The 20,675-nt window shown below is 45.4% G+C and overlaps 1 protein-coding gene across 1 annotated transcript in view; it reads left to right on the forward strand.

Moving 5' to 3' along the window:
- Window positions 1-20,675, forward strand: part of LOC144823826 (uromodulin-like) — a 242,182-nt gene that overhangs the window by 114,808 nt on the left and 106,699 nt on the right. The window contains exon 5 of the mRNA XM_078682687.1: window positions 6,413-6,639. Coding sequence (XP_078538813.1) covers window positions 6,413-6,639 — 227 coding nt within the window. The remainder of the gene's footprint in view (window positions 1-6,412; window positions 6,640-20,675) is intronic.

The following is a 20,675-nucleotide window of genomic DNA, read 5'->3' on the forward strand; positions in this document are numbered from 1 at the left end:
GTCACGTGACGCTGTGCTGCACACACCGCTGCAGGACTTCTTCCTGGAACTGGTGGTTCTCTTGTGCACCTAAAAGGAAAGGAAGCCAGAGGAACATCAGTTAAACACCCCAAAAAGTCGAAAAAGACACAAAAATCACCGCAAATTGAATGCCATCCATGCCCTCAATGATGTTTAAATTCAAGACACCCCACAGAAAGACTAGGTCCATGGACCACTGAGTACCCCTGGGCATAATGGTTGAAAGAAAGGCAAACTGGGTGCAGGCCTGAGCACACTGCCTGGCTTCGAAATGGCCCCTTGACCTCCACCACATGGTCAGGCCCTGCCTGGACCAGGCCTCAAAATGGCCCCCACCCACATGGTCAGGCCCCAACAGCACCCACAAAGTCGAAAAACACACAAAAATCACCACAATTCAATGCCATCCATGCCCTCAATGATGTTTAAATTCAAGACACCCCACAGAAAGACTAGGTACATGGACCACTGAGTACCCCTGGGAATAATGGTTGAAAGCAAGGCAAACTGGGTGCAGCCTGAGCACACTGCCTGGCTTCAAAATAGCCCCTTGACCCCCACCACATGGCCAGGTCCTGCCTGGACCAGGCCTCAAAATGGTCCCCATCCACATGGTCAGGCCCCAACAGCACCTAAAAAGTCAAAAAACACAAAAATCACCACAATCCAATGCCATCCATGCCCTCAATGATGTTTAAATTCAAGACACCCCACAGAAAGATTAGGTCCATGGACCACTGAGTACCCCTGGGCATAATGGTTGAAAGCAAGGCAAACTGGGTGCAGGCCTGAGCACACTGCCTGGCTTCAAAATGGCCCCTTGACCCCCACGACATGGCCAGGCCCTGCCTAGACCAGGCCTCAAAATGGCCCCCACCCACATGGTCAGGCCCCAACAGCACCCAAAAAGTCGAAAACACACAAAAATCACCACAAGCCAATGCCATCCATGCCCTCAATGATGTTTAAATTCAAGACACCCCACAGAAAGACTAGGTCCATGGACCACTGAGTACCCCTGGGCATAATGGTTGAGAGCAAGGCAAACTGGGTGCAGCCTGAGAACACTGCCTTGCTTCAAAATGGTCCCTTGACCCCCACCACATGGCCAGGCCCTGTCTGGAGCAGGCCTCAAAATGGCCCCCACCCACATGGTCAGGCGCCAACAGCACCCAAAAAGTCAAACAAAACACACAAAAATCACCACAATCCAATGCCATCCATGCCCTCAATGATGATTAAATTCAAGACACCCCACAGAAAGACTAGGTCCATGGACTACTGAGTACCCCTGGGCATAATGGTTGAAAGCAAGGCATACTGGGTGCAGGCCCGAGCACACTGCCTGGCTTCAAAATGGCCCCTTGACCCCCACCACATGACCAGGTCCTGCCTGGACCAGGCCTCAAAATGGCCCCCACCCACATGGTCAGGCCCCTACAGCACCCAAAAAGTCGAAAAACACACAAAAATTACCACAAGCCAATGCCATCCATGCCCTCAATGATGTTTAAATTCAAGACACCCCACAGAAAGACTAGGTCCATGGACTACTGAGTACCCCTGGGCATAATGGTTGAAAGCAAGGCATACTGGGTGCAGGCCCGAGCACACTGCCTGGCTTCAAATTGGCCCCTTGACCCCCACCACATGACCAGGTCCTGCCTGGACCAGGCCTCAAAATGGCCCCCACCCACATGGTCAGGCCCCAACAGCACCCAAAAAGTCGAAAAACACACAAAAATCACCACAATCCAATGCCATCCATGCCCTCAATGATGTTTAAATTCAAGACACCCCACAGAAAGACTAGGTCCATGGACCACTGAGTACCCCTGGGCGTAATGGTTGAAAGCAAGGCCAACTGGGTGCAGGCATGAGCACACTGCATGGCTTCAAAATGGCCCCTTGACCTCCACCACATGTACAGGCCCTGCCTGGACCAGGCCTCAAAATGGCCAGGCCCCAATAACACCACAAAAAGTCAAAAAACACACAAAAATCACTACAATCCAATGCCATCCATGCCCTCAATGATGTTTAAATTCCAGACACCCCACAGAAAGACTAGGTCCATGGACCACTGAGTACCCCTGGGCATAATGGTTGAAAGCAAGGCAAACTGGGTGCAGGCCTGAGCACACTGCCTGGCTTCAAAATGGCCCCTTGACCCCCTCTACATGGCCAGGCCCTGCCTGGACCAGGCCTCAAAATGACCCCCACCCACATGGCCAAGCACCAACAACACCCCAAAAAGTCGAAAAACACACAAAAATCACCACAATCCAATGCCATCCATGCCCTCAATGATGTTTAAATTCAAGACACCCCACAGAAAGACTTGGTCCATGCACCACTCACTACCCCTGGGCCTACTGGCTAGTGAGGCTTTACAGGCACCCCAAAATAAAAAGAAAAAATCAACATGTAACAGTGAGCTAAAAATCCATGATATAAATGAGATTTAAGTTTTAAAAAAAAATCACAGAAACAGTTGTATCATGCACCCATGACTAACTCTGGGGCTACTGGATACTGTGGCTACCCACAATATATAATTTTTTAACCCCTTCCATGCTGCCGTCTACCTCGCTGGTGCTGCCGTCGGCCAATGGCCGGCGCGGCCCCGCCCGTTTTGGGGACGCGCCGCACTTCCGCAAAATCGGCGGCGCAGCCGAGGGGTTAAAGTTGTGAAAAAAGTTTTAAAATTGTAGTTGCAGCAACTGCAATGCCCCAAACAAACAACACCAACTTACTTGTAAAATCTCATATCCAAAAGTGATCCAAACTCCAAAGTCCAAAAAGTCCTCAAATAAAAATATCCAGCAGCAGCCACAAAAAGTAATCCTTCCAGCTCCAGATCCAAATCAAAAGTGACCAGGACATGGACAAAGCACTGGGAGGAGCCTGCTGGACAGGAACAGGAGGTTGGAGACTCTGGGGCACTTCCTTCCTCCCACCCCCCCCAAAAATGGACTCCTAGCACCAAAAAGAGCAACCAAATGTCAATCTGAGGAGTTATTCTGATCAAAATCATCATTTTCAGAAGGTTTATGCTGCCTGCGGTGGATTTCTTGTGCAGAATTGCAATTTTTGAAAGTTCGGGAAAGCGAGCTGTTCAAATCAGCTGCGCGCCGCATCTACGTGTTCGGCATTGTTTACTCCCGCGATGTGTGATCGCGGGCCCTTATGACGTACTTGCGCTGTCAAACTCTCGCTGTGCAAGATGGCGGGCCGCGATGACGTAATCGCGGTCGAAAAACTCAAGATCCAAAATTGCACGGCGAACACAGAATCACGGTAAGTCAACGCCGCGTGCGCGATATTGTATTTTTTAAGCGCGACCAAGCAAAAAAATCCGCCAGCTTGCGAATTTACGGATTTTTGGGCAAATTCGCGGGATTCGCGGACCTCGAAATTACCAAAAGTCCGCAAATTCCGCGTACGGAACAGATTTTGCGCCCACGCTTATTGAAGACCTCTCAAACTGTGACTACAGGCCTGCCATCGCAGCCCGTGTGAGCTGGTGCTAGCACCACTCACCACAGATATAAGTTTCCTTATATCGGAGGTCTCTGCACTTAAAACCTATAAGTCACTCCTAAGGTAGGCCTTTCAATCCTAAAGGCAGGGTGGTTGGTTTTAAGTTTGAGGGTGCCCCGCATGAGCAGGACATCCCCCACAAACCCAGGAATCTAATCTCCAGCCTTTGTAAATGTGGCCAGCCATATTATACATACAGTGGACATCAAGTTTATTGCAAAATGTCAAACTATATATTGGCTGCACCAAAACCAGTCATGTTGGGTATCAAACATGTTGCAATCCTACCCCAACACCGATTCCAGTGATTGATGTAGGATCCCATGTACCTGGGGCTCCCCTAGGGTGCCCCCCTGTATTCCAGGTACCAGCCTTTCAGGGTCTAACAGCAAGCTAGTGCTGCTGCTGACCACAGACACAATACTACCCTCCTGCTGCTGAGCTAGGCTAGAACAGGTAGAACAATAGGTTTCCTGTCACAGGGAGTAGTGACCACCTCCCAGACAAGACTCAGGGCCATATTCACAAGGAGCTCTAGCCGAGTTAACGGCACTTTATCGCAACCAAAGTTGCGATAAATCGATCGCCCCATTCACAAGCTGGTGTTATCAGCCCACAGCACCAGTTTACCCGTGATAGCAGTTGCAAAAACATTGCCACAGAAGACCCCCGCAACTATCGCTAATAAGATGCAGAGTAGGCGTTCCTGTGCCCAAAGCCGCGACAACACCACTCCACAACATTCAAAATGACCAGCAAGAACTGTGATAAGAACACAAAACAGGCGATAAGGCGCGTTAGCAGCAGGAAAATAACACCTTCTCTGACCTGGTGCAAAGTCGAACCACAGCCTGCACCACAAAAGGGAGACCAGCCCACAGCCTCAGTGGCAGGCCTGAGAGGGTTACTCCAGTGGGTGACACACTCAGTGCCGTTGGCCCATTGGTAGCATTCAACTTACAGGCCCTGGGTACAGAGGGTGCCACTTTACTACAGACTTAATGCCAACTGGGGATGAATCAATGTTACCATGTTTTGGGGAGAGAACACTAGCACTTTATCACTGGTTAGCAGTGATAAAGTGCACAGAGTCCTAAAGCCAGCAAAACGACGTCATAACTGTGGGGTAGGTGGGAAACATCCTTTACAACGAAACTTTTACAACGCAGTGCTTTTACAACGCAGGATTTACAACGAAAACCATTACAACGCATTGCGCTGGGGGGCGCTCTAGGATAGGGAATAGATTTAATTTACTATCCAACACCTTCCCTAGTGTCCACGGGGACTGGAGTTGGAATAGTAAATTAAACTATTCACTATCCAGCACCCCAAAGTGCTATGCGTTGTAAAGGTTTGTGTTGTTAAAACTGCGTTGTAACAGCATGCGTGGTAAAAGCATGCATTGTAACGTCATACATCCGGGTAGGTAGTCAAACGTTGAAGCGAAGACCACACTAAGGCTGTCAGGTCTAACACTCACCAGGCAGAAAGTCTTGTAATAGTTTTTAAGTCCCTACTTTTAGTGTTTCATTGATGTGTGAAAAATGACAGTAACTTGCCATTGAAACACTGGATTAAAATGAATGTTTCACAGTTAAAACCTCTCCTTTTATACTCCAGAGATTGTACCGACCTACGAGAAATGTTGCAGAATTTCCAGTACACTTCGTATGCAAAACTTAAAGGAAGAGGCTGGTGGCCACCTCTTGCCTGATGACTGGTACGAATAATGCTGCAGGCCACCTCTCTGGGATGTGTTCATATAGGAGGACACATCTAACATTTTAATTGGTCTTACGGATTCTGCTGACAGCTAGACTTGAGCACATAGCATCTCAGTCCTCACCCTTTCTGAGCCTAAGTGGTTTTTGGTCTTAGCTTCTTGATGCTGCCTTTAGTTTCCTGTCTGTCTGTCAAACGTTGCGTGGCCACGCTTCATGGCTGCAGTCGTAAGTTGCCCAGTTTCTTTACTTACCTTTAATATTGTCATGCAATTGCCCCTTCAACTCCACCTCAACCTGACATATGTATCCCCATACATCCCCATCCACCGGTCTATCTATCTTTCTCCTCATTCTCTACTATTCCCCTCTTTCTTCATCCATTCCCTCTCCTCAATCTTTTTTCCATACCTTGTCTAGGTCTCCTCCTTCTGTCCCACCAATCCTCCATCCTTCTTCCTTTTGTAATTCTCACTTCCCACCTTTGTCCTGTTTTCTCTTCCTTCCTCCTAAAATTGCCACCTGTCTTTGACTTCCTCCACCTTTTACCCTCCCCCTCTCATTACTCCACTGCCATTCTTTTTACTAGTCACTATATTCTCCTCTGTTTTAAGGAGTTGATGCAACACTTGACTTACCTACCCCAGACCGTTATTGAACCCTCAGTCACTGCCAAGAACAGAAGCGCTCTCCTCGCTGCATGAACCTGGTCAGAGGATGAAGTGTAGTAGATGGAGGGTCTAAGTCATAGGAAGGTGGAGAATGTGTCCCCTCAATTTCTTCATCTAATTCTGGGGGTTACAAAAGACGCCAACTGTAAGATAAAAAGAGATATTGCAACAGCTAGAATAAAAGTAGTGGAGCTCGGCTCGCAATGGTTCCCACTGTCTTCGACCACTGATTTCACTGATACATTTACTTAGGGGCAGAACTTGTAATGTACAGCATGGATATATGCCAGCCTCCCAGTTAAAAACTGTACTTACTGCAAATATGCTGACATGGGGAACCAGGAAAACCAATGTGCGTTTTACGATTATTGTGTTTTCACATGTAGTGTTGCCCAGCCGCAGTGCTAAATACCTGCATTCGATTAGTAATCACCTGATCCTGTTTCGTTTCAGATCGCAGTGAGATCGTCCCCACTGTTCAATGTGAAAGTTCACAAATGACCGTGTCTCTTAAGAAGTGCCTGCTAGAGAGGTTCAAGTACAGCATCCCAGACATGCATTTTACGAATACCTCGGACGTGTTCTGCACCGGCCCTTCTTTTGAGGAGCTGGTGGGAGGTGAGCGCTGGGTCAAAGCTCAAGCCGTACCCCAGGCAGGATTCTGCGGAAATGAGATGATGGTAAGAAAGAACGCACGGTCTGCATTTCACCTGTCCCTGCCAGTAAAAGCGGTTGTTCTGTAAACGTCATGGTATTTATTTTATGTTGTTTAAGTCGAGAGATTTTAGACAAGGAATGCTGACCCAGGAAATGATTCAGACATTAATAGTACTGAGATCTTCCGTGAGTAAATACTACTACTACACAACCATATGAAATATAACAGCTCCACAACGCCCTCCATAAAAATCAGTTTCTCTAATTCATAGGGAGGCTCAGGTATGGGAAAGCAATGGTCGCACATTGAATGCTGAAACTACACTTCAGTGGCAGAACAAAAAACCTTATCCTGGGAAACAGAACCAGATGAAAGGTAATCTTATAATGCCCAAATGTTGGGTCAGACAAAGCTCAGAAGGTGCCATCACACAGCACTTGGCATGTTTAAAAGCAACCCTTCTCCACAGTGATGCAGGTACTTCAAGAAAAGTTGACACCACCAAGCGGAACTCAAAGTGATGATTGTAGCCGCTGTACAAGAAGTCTCATACCTGGGGTGAGAGGTAATGTTGCCACTGTTTATCCGTCGCCAAGAGATGCAAGATAATGTGTGAGAGCTGATTTTCCGGTTCAGTGAACAACAGCGAGATGTGAACTCATGCAAGTGAACTTGACACCTCCTAATCACCCTGTTTCTAACGGTATATATATATATATATATATATATATATATATATATATATTAACACACTTCGCATTTCCTGTATCCAAAGGCACGGACACTGACCCAAATTTCCAGGTAGTTAGGGCTAGATGTATCAACATACCCTTTTGCGATTTCCAAATAGCGATTTTTAAGGAATCACTATTTGGGAATTACAAAATGGCATGTATGTAGAAATTCGCTATTTTTTTGCGATTTCTTAAAATTCCTTATTTGCGATTAGCAAATTGCTAATCGCAAATAAGGAATAATTTCCCATTCATTTCTATGGGCCAGGAGGCCCATAGGAATGAATGTGAAATTATTCTCAATTTGCGATTCGCAATTTGCTAATCGCAAATTGAGAATAATTTCAAGGGTGCAGGGATGTCTCAAGGACACCCTGCTGCACACCTGAAAACAACATGTGTGCGCATATGGCGCACATACATGCCCTAAGGGCATGTATGAGCGGCACATGGCACCTTTACAAATTGCATAAAGTGCACTTGTAAAAGATTTCGCAAATTACCACCAACTACAAGTTGGTGGTAATTTCTTAGCCAAAATTCGCTAAAATGAAATGTTTCATACATAGCATTTAAGAAATGGCAATTTGCGATTTCTTAAATGCTTGCGCAATGTTGAGGAAACGCAAAATTTGCGATTCCTTAATATTGCACACTTTTTGCATGATACATCTTATTTCCCGTTTTTCTTGTCGCAAACGCTGCTATTTTGCGAATCGCAGCGTTTGCGACAAGAAAAAAGCTTGATACATCTATCCCCTAATCCTTTATTCGCTGTGCCGCCATAACGTTTCTGCTCCCAAAGGAGCCTTGATCACGTGACAAGTGCACAGAGTCATAGACATAGAACTTTAAATGTAGCCCAATGTCTGTTAGTCTCATTAATACAATTGCTATAATTAGTGCAATAGCTTTAGTTAAATTCATAACGGTCTGATACCCCCAATTTCTGACCATCCAAGGTAAATGAATAATACTGGGGCATTGATTACATCCACATCATTTGTATATTACATATCCCTGTGCACAATAGTCTATCTATGTCCATCTGTCTCTGATAAAGTTCCCAGTGCAAAAAAACGGTATAATATGTGAGTGTGCTAAAATTCAATGTGACTCCACGTACTTTAAATAACAGAACTCCTGTCTCGTAATCACGTATATTCTTCATTGTAAAATACTTTCAGAGCAAGGGCATTTAAGATTCCCATTCATTGACAGGTAAACTATCAAGCCGAATCATCTGTTCGCAAATGTGTTCATGTATTGGTTATAATAGTGCAAAATAAAGCAATGTCAATTGATTATTCCTGGATGTTAATTCTGACTGTACATAATCATAGTGCAAATATCAGGCGTAATAAATATTCGTGTAAAAACATTAAGAATTTGTTCTTTATCAATAAATAAATAAATATCACAATATAAAACATCTATAAATATGATAAGACATAAGTATAAAACCCTATAAAATTAAATACAATTTTAGATTATGGTATTGTTTTATAATATGTACAAATTATAGGCATTATATAGGCAGTATGTACAATACTGCCTAGACATATCTGCTCATTACTATCTTTTGGTATACTCCATATGCCTTCATGCATAAATTCATTGTGGCACTAGATCTCTACTTGGTCATGAAAATCAGTTGTAGTATTGCTAATATATATTTACTATATTGTACTGTGTGCAACTATTTTCACATAAATAAATATTTATTTATATAAAAATCATTAAATGAAAGTAAGTAGTATATAATTGCATTTAAAAAGCTAAAAACACATTATTTTTCCTCAAAGATTATCCTGCAGTCTACTTATTCCCCTAAGCATGTGTACAGATCCTCCGTGGAATTTAGGGCTTCTGGTGCCTTTGAATCTAATTGCAGTATGAATCTCGTTTCCATTCTACGCAGCTTACTTTCCCTATCACCTCCTCCTCTACTCGCTGGAATGTTGTAAATAACAAGTATTGAGGCCTGAGTTATTGGAATTGTGTGCCTCCCTGAAGTGGCGTGCCACCGGATAAGTAATGTAATGTGTATACTTGTAAAGCACACTGTTGCCAGTCGGCGTCCTGACGCTGTATACCGCTGGGGAACCCGTCCTGGCTTTCCCTGTGGAATGGTCCCTGCTGGGAATCCCCAAGGTGGAGCCAAGCATCCCCGGCGTTGATGGGGCCGTTGTGGAGATTAGGCAAGCTAATGCCCAGAGTTGCTGAGTGGGACCCCTGGTTAGAGTAGGCACCGAGGCGAGAATTATCGAGTCCACTGACCCTGGTCCACGACCCTGCCGTGTCGGGAATCGAACCCGCGTCACAGGGGCACTCCAGCACATAGACAGCATAATCGGTTTTACACATGAGGAATATCTGTATTTTAGAGGGCCTGTCACTGAATGGAGTTGTGTAAGCTTTTTTATTTACACCGCGAACACAAGCTTTACATGTACAGCATTTGAAAAATCCCTTATTAGTCTGTAGCCAACTGTTTTTTTCTATTACTTCTGGATTGGTGTTGACTAAAGTATCCCTCATGGAGGGTGATTTGCTATGTGTGATGGACACCCTCTGCGGCGCAGGGGTCCTATCACATTTTCACTCAGTACTAATGGCCAGTTTTCTTGGATAATATTTCTTATCTGTTTGTGTTGGTTACTGAATCTAGTTATCATCCTAAATGTGGAATCCAATTCCTTCTACTGTTTCTTTGTTCAGTGTTATGTTCTACATTTAGTAAAGATTCTCTCGTTGGAACCATTGATTTGATTATGGCTCTCTCGATGGTTTGCTGTCTATACCCTCTTCCACTGAATCTTTTTGTACTCTCGGCTTGTGCGGTTTTCAAGACTTGTTCATTGCTGCATATTCTGCGTAACCCCAGCATTTCCCCATAGGGTATGCTCTCAATTAGATGTCTGGGATGAGCACTGGATGCGTGGAGAGTAGTGTTACCTGCTGTCTCTTTTCTGTATATTTTGCTTTCCACTTTGTTGTTACAAATAAAGATTTCAGTATCCCAAAAAATACCTGAATTGGCGCTATTGGTCATTGTGAAGTGAAGATTGATATTATTTTCATTGAGTGCTTCCACAAATGACCTAGCTTCTTGCTCAGTGCCTTGCCAAACTACAAACAGATCATCTATAAATCTAAGCCACTTACGAACATGATTGTGCATACTTTGACTATGAGTGCCCATGAGGGCCACCTCCTCTCCGTAGCCCATATGGAGAAAGGCATAACTGGGAGAAAACCTGGGCCCCATGGCAACTCCTCTGGTCTGCTGAAAGAGAAGATTATTAAACTTAAAATTATTGTTAGTTAGACAAAATTCCAACATATCCAACAACATCTTATTATGTTCTTTGTGACCAGACGCTCGTTGAGACAAGTAATGTTTGGTGGCTTTCAGTACATCCGCATGATTGATACTGGTGTATAGGGATGTCACGTCCATTGTCATTAAAAAGTAATTTTCTTTCCATTCCAACCTCTCAATTGGTCTAAAAAAATCCGCTGTGTCGCGAATGTAGCATGGTAAGCTCTTTACAAACTCCTGCAAAAAAAAGTCCACATATACAGTTGTATGCTCTAGGAGACTTCCTATGGCTCATATGATTGGTCGCCCTAGCGGTTGAATGGCATTCTTATGTACTTTAGGAATAAAGTATAGCGTAGGTGTTACTGGATTATCCCTCTTTAGATACTTGTATTCATTGTCCGTAATCAAGCCTTTGATCTTCCATGTTGTTAATTTATTATAATAAGTTGCGTACACAATTTTTAAATTTGGTGCTGTGTTCCTAATGTAGAAGTCCCTATCATCGAGCTGTGAAAAGGCTTCCTTAAGGTATTCTTCTTGTGGCCAGATGCAGTGGCGTCACTAGGAGGGTGCGGACCGCACCGGGTGACACCATCACATGGGGTGACAGTGTGAGACTCTGCTTTAAAGCAGAGGCACACGGTGTCACCCCATGTGAAGGTATCACCCAACCCATTACCCGGACGCAGGCCAAGATTATTATTAGGCCGCTGTACGACGTCAGCGTCGGACGTCAATGACGTTCAACTTCCAAACATCACTCACGCAAGCAGCGGCAGAATGCTTTTGCATGATCCACTGAACCCAGGAGTACCGTGCGGCCGATCCCCACCTGGCCCCGCCGAAGGGTTTAGCTCCCGGGGCTCGGGGTTTTCTTTTACCCCATAGTTTCCTGATTGTGCCCCCACACCATAGCTCACAGGCGAGGGCCTCCGAGACCGGCCGGGGCTCGCGGGACCTCGTGTGCAGACTGAGGTAAGGAACGCGCCTGTGCTCACAGCCCCCTAAGGCTGGTTTCCCCCCTTTTCTCTCCGGCTGCCGGTTGCGCCATGGCGGAGTCTGCCGGCGAGCGTGCTCTCCTTATATAAAGCTGTGGCGGTCGATGGCAGGTGTAGAAGGACCCGCCGGAGAGCAGGCTCTTACGTACTCCCACTCTCCAGCCCCAGGCAGTCTGACCCGAGTTGTGCAGCATCACATTGGGGTGGGAGGGAAAGCCCGCCTGAGCTGCGCCCCTCTGCTTTGCGTGCTGTCACTCCCGCAATTACACATTTCAGAAACTCACTTGTAAACCCTTGCTGTCTGACAGGTGACGAGCGTCGCTTTCTCTTCCTCCCATTCAAGGTGTTTGTAATTATCATTCCTCCCTCATTGACTTCGTTGTCGTTGGCATGTGTATATTAAACCAGTGCTCGGGTTTTCCTTTTTTGCATTTTTACGTCACACGTCTAAATTCCTTTTATCATTTCTCTTATTGTGCTATTTCATATAGTATTTGTCCTGGCTGGATGCCGGCTTTATTTCACAATATTAAGCAAGATCAGTGTGACTTTCCAGTGTGTTCCACATCTTCTAAATACAAACGCTTCCCCGTGAGTTGCACACCCTCCAAATGCAAACATTCTGAGATGGATTTAGCATAAGAACCTTTATAGTAATCTGTGCAACTGTATTCTTTAACTTTCAAACCCACTATATAAATAACAGCTGTTGCATCTGGAACCCATTTCTTGGTTGGTAATAAGGCCTTCTGGTAGCTACTACCTATAAAGGAATTAGGAACCCGTCAGCACCCATGGATAGTGGCTAAAATGTTGGGACTTGTAGATGTAAATTGTGTTCTCAAGAATAAACCGAATGCTGGAAAAGTAAATCCTTAAAATAAATGCTTATGGTAGTTACAAGTTAGTTAAGTAACGGCTGTTTTAAGGTGCGTGGTTCAATGCCAAGATAATGATGCAAAGTGTTTTGAGGCCACTTTCTCATTTAAGTTGTGAGGAAATAGTCCTAACATGCAGTTATTTCAGCCGTGTTTGTGTGTACTGGCGTGGTGGCTCCTTAATTAATGGCTTAGTGGCAGTATCCTATCATTGGAGCTGGAGGTATCCCTCCCCCCATTAATAATGTGTGCTGTTCTCTGTCTTTTGAGTCTGACATGCCGCTATGTCGCTCTGGGAAGTATCCGACATCAGACTTTTTTTTTTAACCCAGACATGTGTGTACAGTAGGGAGAGTCAGAGTGTATTCAGCAGAGAGTGGGGGAGGAGCAGGGCATGGTGACTTCGTGGGCTCGTTTTCTGCTCTGAAAGAGTCCTTGGTGTGCTGAGGATTGTGTCAGTGAGCGCTTCGACCCAACTGACATAAATCAGTATGACAGGGCACACTTAAGTTCCAGTGCTCGCCAGGTATCCTCAGAAGAACCAAGGCCAGCATGTTTGAGAAAGACAACATTAAATGTTCTGTTTCACCCTATGATTTTTGGCCCTGGCAAGCTATCGCATTTTGCTCATCTTGCACAAACATAAAAAGAAAATGGATGCTGTCAGGACCCTGGATCAGGGCAACAGTGCAGAGATAAAAGTGACAAAAACCGTCATTGTTTTGGTCTCATTCTACGTTAGTCTTTATGGCATTGATAACACGATATGGCTGTACCAGACTTTAGTTAATGAGATCAATGCTGTTGTGTCGGATATTCGTGTCTTCTTTACCACGTGTTATGGTGCTTTATTTCCTTTCATTCTCATCATTTTAAACAAAAAGATAAATAAACTTTACAAAAGTGACAGTACAGCAAACTAGAAGGCGGGGATGTCAAAACATCACAGATTGACGAACATACTGTTGCTTTTGGTGTGTTGTCAGAGAAAGCCAAATCTTTTTCAGCAGGACTCTACACATTAGTGTTGTTCTTAAGAAATACCATGACAGCCTGGGGCTGTAGTTCTTATGCTTTTATGTTATGTAGACATCTGGGCCCATACTCGATCAGGTGCACTGGCTCAGCGCGCAGCCGAGTTGCTGCATTTTTGCGTCTAAGGCATCTAAAGTTCATACATGCAACTCAGAAACATTCCAGATTGTATATATGGGTTAGGGAGGGAAAGGAGAACACATAATGGCAAAGGAGGGTGAAAGGAAGGAGTGGACATGGAAGGATAGGCTACAGTGAGAATTGAGAGGTCGGTGGGCAGGCGAGAGAGCAAAAAGTAAAGCAAGGAATATGTATAATAAAGAGAGAACGGATACACATGGCCCCGTGGCCGCTTCAAACCTGTAAGAATGATTCCGGTCTTTACTTGGGCGCTGTGACATTCATTTCACTATCAATGTATGTCAGATGGCACACATTAACTATGCAGGCCCCTCGGCGCTACTGAGTAAATGGAACCATTTACAATAAGGCGATCATTTTAGTTTGCTTAGTGGGCAGTGGGTTGAGACACAGAAAACTGCCTGGCAATGGTTGTATCAACACAGAGTTAGTGGTTATTAAAAGTGGCTTTAGGAAAGGCCTGAACCAGAGAATAATTCAATACGGTGGAAACCAGTGAACTAAGTATAACGCCCAGACGCAGAGTGAACCAAACTGCAGTTGAGTGAGTTTATATTGAGCAAATACAGGCACAAATGCTCGCAAAATACAAGGGACAACGCTGGACACGCAGATGAGCGTCCTGAAACTCGCGCAGGGTTACCCCTAGGTAAACAGTGGAAAGGGTGCAGACTGGAAGGCAAACCCGCTGATGGCACATGAGGTCCATGCGGTAAGTGGTGAGGGGGTGACACCATGAGTTACCCGCACCGGGTGACACCAACCCTAGTGACGCCACTGGCCAGATGACCACATTGCCTCCTTTGTCACTCTTTCTAATAATCAAATTCTTGTCCTTTTTCAGCTTGGTCACAAGATTGTAGAATCATCGTTGTTGATTGTTGTATTTAATTTTGGTTTTTCCCATATATTTATTGAGCTTCTTTAATTGTGCTGTTAGAGTCTCATGGAAGACATCAATTGCATCCCGGGGCATTATAGGATTAAATGTAGACGCTTGTTTGAAAGGAGTTGGTTGTAATTTTTCTTTTGGCATTCTCATTGGATTTTGATTTCTAACTTCAAGCAGGGAGGCCTCCTGACTTATTGGTGCCTCTGTTTGTTCTGTATTAACCCATAGGCTTTCAATTTCATTAAACAATGGTACATCCAATTGTGATAAGTTGGGGAAATCTTGCAATAATGTATGTGCTTCATCACGTTCCCCCTCTTGGGCGTGCTTCAAAACATTGTATTTTTTGAGTTTCAGTTTTCTCACTGTTTTGTACACATCTATTCTTATTGACGCATAATCAAAGTTTGCTCCAGGTGCAAAAGACAGTCCTAAACTCAAAATGTTTTCTTCCTCAGATGTTAAGGCTATTTTTGAGAGGTTCCTTACAGTGTTGTTTTGCCTGCTTGCCATCATATTCTCATTTAGTTCTTTTTCCAGTGTCCCCTTCCTCTCTTTTTGGGATAGTTTTGTGCTCCATTTATTTGCTTTTCACCTCTGCCTGCGCCTGAAGTTGATGATTTTTCGTAGTTTTGTCTGGGTATTCTTGGGCGGAGTGTTTGTCACCGTTGCTCGGATTAAAAAAACAGTTCTTCACTTGGTAGTGTTTTTTTTGGATTGCCTGTGAGGTCTGGATTCCTCATTTCTGTTTCTGACTCACTGCCGATTCCAGAACTTAAATCAGGCTGTGATATTTCAGATCGTGCCTCAGTGCATCTGTTAGTATCACGTGTCTTGATTGTTGGCTTGTTCTTAACAACCCTGTACCTACCATATTTCTTTGAAAAGGTAAACATTTGATCCAGTTCAAAATCAGTTCGGTCTCTTTGAAATTTATAGGCCTTCCTTTCTTTTATTTTATCTTCCTCTTTTTTCAGGCATGTCATCATCTCTTTCCTTAGTTTCTCCATTTCCTCTGTCTGTTTCATTTGCCCCAGCTCCTCATTGATGTCATCTATATCTTTTAGAAGCTGTGCTCTATCTATATCAGCATACTTAATTAGTATTAACACCAGCCTTCTAGACGAGTCTAAATTACTCTCTGCCCACTCTCTCATTAGATCAGGGTTTGGGTCTTCATAGCTCGGGGGGTGAACAGCCTTTACGACGCGGCTGTTACACCGCCGTGCCGTTACAACGCGGTCTTTTTAACGCAAGTCGTTACCACGACTTGCGCTGGAGGGAGCTGCAGGACAAGGACTTTTTTAATTTACTATCCAACACCTTCCCTACTGTACGTAGGCTGGTGTTGGAATAGTAAATTAAAAAATTCCTAAGTCCGCACCCCCTCCAACGCAAGTCGTAGTAACGACTTGCGTTGAAAAAAACGCGTTGTAAAAGTACGCATCGTAATGCCGTACATCCGCTCGGGGGCATTTAAAATTCTTAAGCCCCTCTGGATTCTGCCCACGTCAATGTACTTTTGGAGTGACTTCGACTCCCATCAGTTGCTCTGCTCATTCTTCATCTTTTATTCCAACTTTTTAAATATTTCTTTTGTGGAGTTTAAATCCTTAATATTTCTGCTGCTGGCCTCTTGTTGATTAGTGCCTGACGTCGATGAGGGGCTGTCAGAAAACATATCATTAGCTGCAGCCTCCCTGTCCCTAACCGTGTCGACTGACATCTCGCAATAATGTTCCTTGTGGTAGCGTGGTGTTTGGTATAAAACTAGGAAATCCTATACCTATACACCCGCTCTCTGGTACTTTCTCACCCCCAGATATGCTCCCTTGTTCCTACCTTGGCTCTCACAGTGAGTTGCCACGTCCTCCTACTCGGTTCCTCCGTGCTGTGCCGATGGTAACCCATGCCTGCCAAGTGTCACGCATGGGGTGTGACACTAACGCATTTCAGTGTGGTGTTTCGCATCACCGCACTGAAATGCATTGTCACCCATTTTAATCCCATTCTCACTCTGCCATACCAGCGCTGATTGAACTGGCTATGCCAGGCTGCTAACACCTGCGCCGGCGCCTGTGACACACTTGCACTGGCTCTGCTGCTCCCCCAGACTTGCCAGCAGGCTCAGTAAACGGTTAATGATCGTGTGCACTACTGTCCACTTAGTGCTACAATGTATCTTTTAGTCCTGCTGGCTATCCCCACCCCCCCGAGTGGGGCGGGGGGGCCGGCCGAGCACTTTGCCAGGGCCGGTTGTTGTTCCCAGTCCGGCCCTGTGTGTGACAGAACTTGCTGTAGCTCACTTACAATGTCTGCCAGGCTCCGAACAACTGTGTTTTTCTGGCCCCCTTAATATCTTTCCGGTTTATTTCGCAAAAGATCCGCTGATAATTCAAAAGCTAGTTTCTGACAGTACTAGCAAAAGGCGTTGTTGTATGTGAGAATACTGCTCTGACCTCAGTCAGCTTGTGAGAATAATAAATGGTACGAGTCAGCTGAGACTCTGACACTTCCGCAGCCGAGATGCCTGCATCTGTCTGTAACTTCTTCATGTTGGGGCCTAGCACATCCTTCCTGTTGGACCCGGTCCCACCTTGACAGATAGAGGCCCTAGAATGATGCTCCCCCGATTGATTCCGACAGGGAGGGGCCCTGCTCAGTAAGTAGGCAAAGGCTGGCCATCTCTTTTAATTTGTTTTTCTGCTGCCCATCTGCCAACACTAGGCACCAGTGAGAATGAAGAGTGTTGTTGGGGCCTCACATCCTGTTTGGAATTGGCCGGGCTCCACCTGGGACAGAGAGGCTCTGAAGTGATGTTCTAAGCAGCATCATATAATTGAGAAAGTGGGGTCCGAGGAGGGGCAGTAAAGGTGGGAAAATTAAAGCAGAGGAGGGCAGCTTGTCACTGAAAGATCCGGCAGGATTTCAAACATCTGCACATGGTCACAGGCTGGTCGGCCTACTAAAGAGGTAACACGTGGAGCAGATGTTAATAGGGATTTTTTTTAAAGTACTGTGTTAGTATTTATGTAGCATGTTCTATATGATAGACCTGAGCCACTTTTGAATTGTGGAGTACTTTGGTGCCCCTTCATGTTTGTCTATCATATAGCGCTTATACTCACAGCGAGGTTTCTCTGCGCGCTCTGGGTGCATGGTTGATAGGGTGTTGGTAGTGGTACTTTGTATGTGCCATTAGGATAGATTGAGGAGCTTTACCAAACTTCAGATGGTTTTTAATCTTTATTAAATAATAGTAGCAGCTGAGATCCGCTCTTGTGCCTCTCAGCTCGTAGGTCGGGTGGGCAGTTTTGTGTTCTGCAGAACCCTTTAGTTATTTAAAAGTCGGAGGAACTTCTGGGTTTTTCTAGTGATGAAATTATGTAATTTAGGGCATTGTACAAGAAGGCTATTTCAGGTACAGCAAATGTAGGGGCAGGTGCTTATCTTTGTTACATCTTCATGTACTTGTCATCTGGGACACGTTGATGAGTAGTTTGTATTGCAAGGTTTCCACTTGTCTGGCCTTGACTGTTAACTACAGAAGCTGGGTTTTTACCATGCATAATAATCGAAAATTCATAGAAAGGCACAAAAATACTAGTTACTGCTTAGATTTACTTGCTAGAAATTGTCACTCGTTAGGTAGTGAATGCCACTTATTATACGCACATTGAAACTACCCAAATGTAACACATTTGGCAGCTATGCTGGTCAAGGTGATATAAGAATTAAACACACTTACTGCAGTGTTTCGTTGGTTTATTGTCTATCCAGCCACGTGCTGCTTGCTGCAGAGAAATAAGTGTCACTAGTACCTTCACCAATCCTTATTTAATTTGCTTTCAGCACGTCATGCTCATGAGCATAAGTAAACTGGGCTCTAGGTTAGTGCCCTTCCGAATCTGGTGTTTGGCAAGAGATTTAAGATATTCTTTGAGTTTCTCGAAAGTTTCACTCGTACTTGTTGAAATGTCACTCATAATTAGACTGAAATTATCAGTCCTGCCAAGCGTCACGCAACAGGCGTGACGCTCACGCATTTCAGTGCGGTGATCCGCATCACCGCACTGAAATGCAATGTCACGCATTTTTAACCTGCTCCAGGCGAGCCACCAGCGGCGCCTCTGTCACTATGCTCGTGGCTCTCTCTGCTGCTCCGAGGTGCGCCTACTAAGTTCCGTGCTGTGTCCCTAAATAGTTAACCAGAAAGCGGCAATGCCGGTGCAGCTGTGGCGCCAGCACTGCTCATGAAACAGCGGGGGGCGGGCTGCCTGCCCTCTCAGTCCGTAATTAGAGAGCCAATCACTGACCGTGATGTCACCAGGGGGCCGGGATTTTAATCCGGATGTGCGGCGGTGAGTGCCGTCACGTCCGGACCAGGAACAGGAAGTTAAAACGGCGGGCGAATCAATCTGCGAGTGCAGGCAGGCTGCCTTGCCTGCTGCTCACAGAGCCTCTCTAATGATGGCAGGCCGGCCGCCGTTATGTCCACGTACGGCCAATGGGGCTCTGCGGCGACACAGAGTAAGTCACGCACTGTTTCTTCCTACTCTAATTTACTTTTAGTAATACGTAATTCAGCCTGCGTACAGTTACATACAGCAGCTCTGCATGTAGTCTGCACAAACAGGTTGAATTCAGCTGAGAAAGTAAAGTCTGTCTTGATTGGAACTTACGGTTTAAAGGTCACATATACATGCCCTCAATGCCTAATTATCGCACACATCAAGCCGAACCTGCCTCTGAGGGAGTGTACCTTAAGGTCATTTTCACAGCTCCGGACCGGCAGGCAGTTTGGTCTTGTGGCAGCAGTGGCACCTTTAGTTGTCCGGTTAATGTCCTGATGCGCAGTGTTGTCCAACTGCATGTTGAGCAGTTTACAAGCGCTAACTCGCCCCGAAGGTAGGTGCTCAGTGGCTGGCTCGCACCAACCACGCTGCTTTTCGCCGTGACCTCAGACCCTGTCCTGCCCTGCAGGTCTGCCCACACTGGAGCAGGACTGACCGGCCAGGAGATGAATTATTAGCGGCCACGCCACCCGCCGGCGAATTACTTCAGAGCAGTCCGGGCCGGCCGACTGACTCGAGGCCATGGTGATGGAGAGTACTGCTTGATCTCATGCGACCGCTATGAGAGGGCCCGTCGTCACTGAGAGTCACGCTGCCTCAGCCTGGGGGCTGCAGAAGAAGAACAGAACACACACAGTGGATTGTGCCGGCGGGCTTCAAGGAGGTGTGCTTCAAGGGGTTCTGGGAGGAGACGAATACGTAAGTCAACATGTAACAAGAATGTGCTGCATTTTTCAGTAAGAGGACATTAGTGCCACACGCGGTGAAATGCTGTTGCTCATCTTTATACATAAACAAACAACGAATAATTGCTCATGGAGCACTGAATCATTTTTCTTTTCGTTCTTGTTTTCAATGACAAGGGTGCATATAAACTTTTGTGTCTGAACTGTACCATCGGGATAAAGGTCATAGTTAATATATTGTTAATCTAGGCAGCAATCACTACATTTGTGCGTTTTTCAATTGTGATTATCACTATTCATGTTCATTGACTAAGGAGTTGAGTGATCGGTATCATTTTCACATTGTAGGCATGGTGAGCACGTTATGATTCACTGCAGAGGGAGGGTCACAAATTTCTTATATTCCTTGACACGTGTGTGTAAATTAACTCTGCCGCATGTTTAAAAGGATTGTTTCCACCTGTATTGTTTATGACTAGTTTGATATCAGTTCGCTTGGAGGATAACTTTATTTGTTTTAGGGATGTTATAAGGGGGCGCTCAGTTGCCAACATTGGCACATGGTGTAAATATGCTGGTTTCCACACTGGATCTCGTCTCTACACATACCGTGAGACTTTGCTTATTTTGTTTTTAGTTTTCGTGGTTGCTTTTACTCAGGCCGCCACTCAGCACGGGCAGTATTGATTGGCAGTGCAGCTCGCTGGCGCTCTACGCAGGCAGGCCCGCTGTTAGCGCACTTCTTAGAGTTTGTTGTTGCTCCAATGAGTCTCATTTCTGATATTTATATGT

The sequence above is a fragment of the Lissotriton helveticus genome, chromosome 3_1 (genome assembly GCF_964261635.1).
Source record: "Lissotriton helveticus chromosome 3_1, aLisHel1.1, whole genome shotgun sequence".
Lineage (NCBI taxonomy): Eukaryota > Metazoa > Chordata > Amphibia > Caudata > Salamandridae > Lissotriton > Lissotriton helveticus.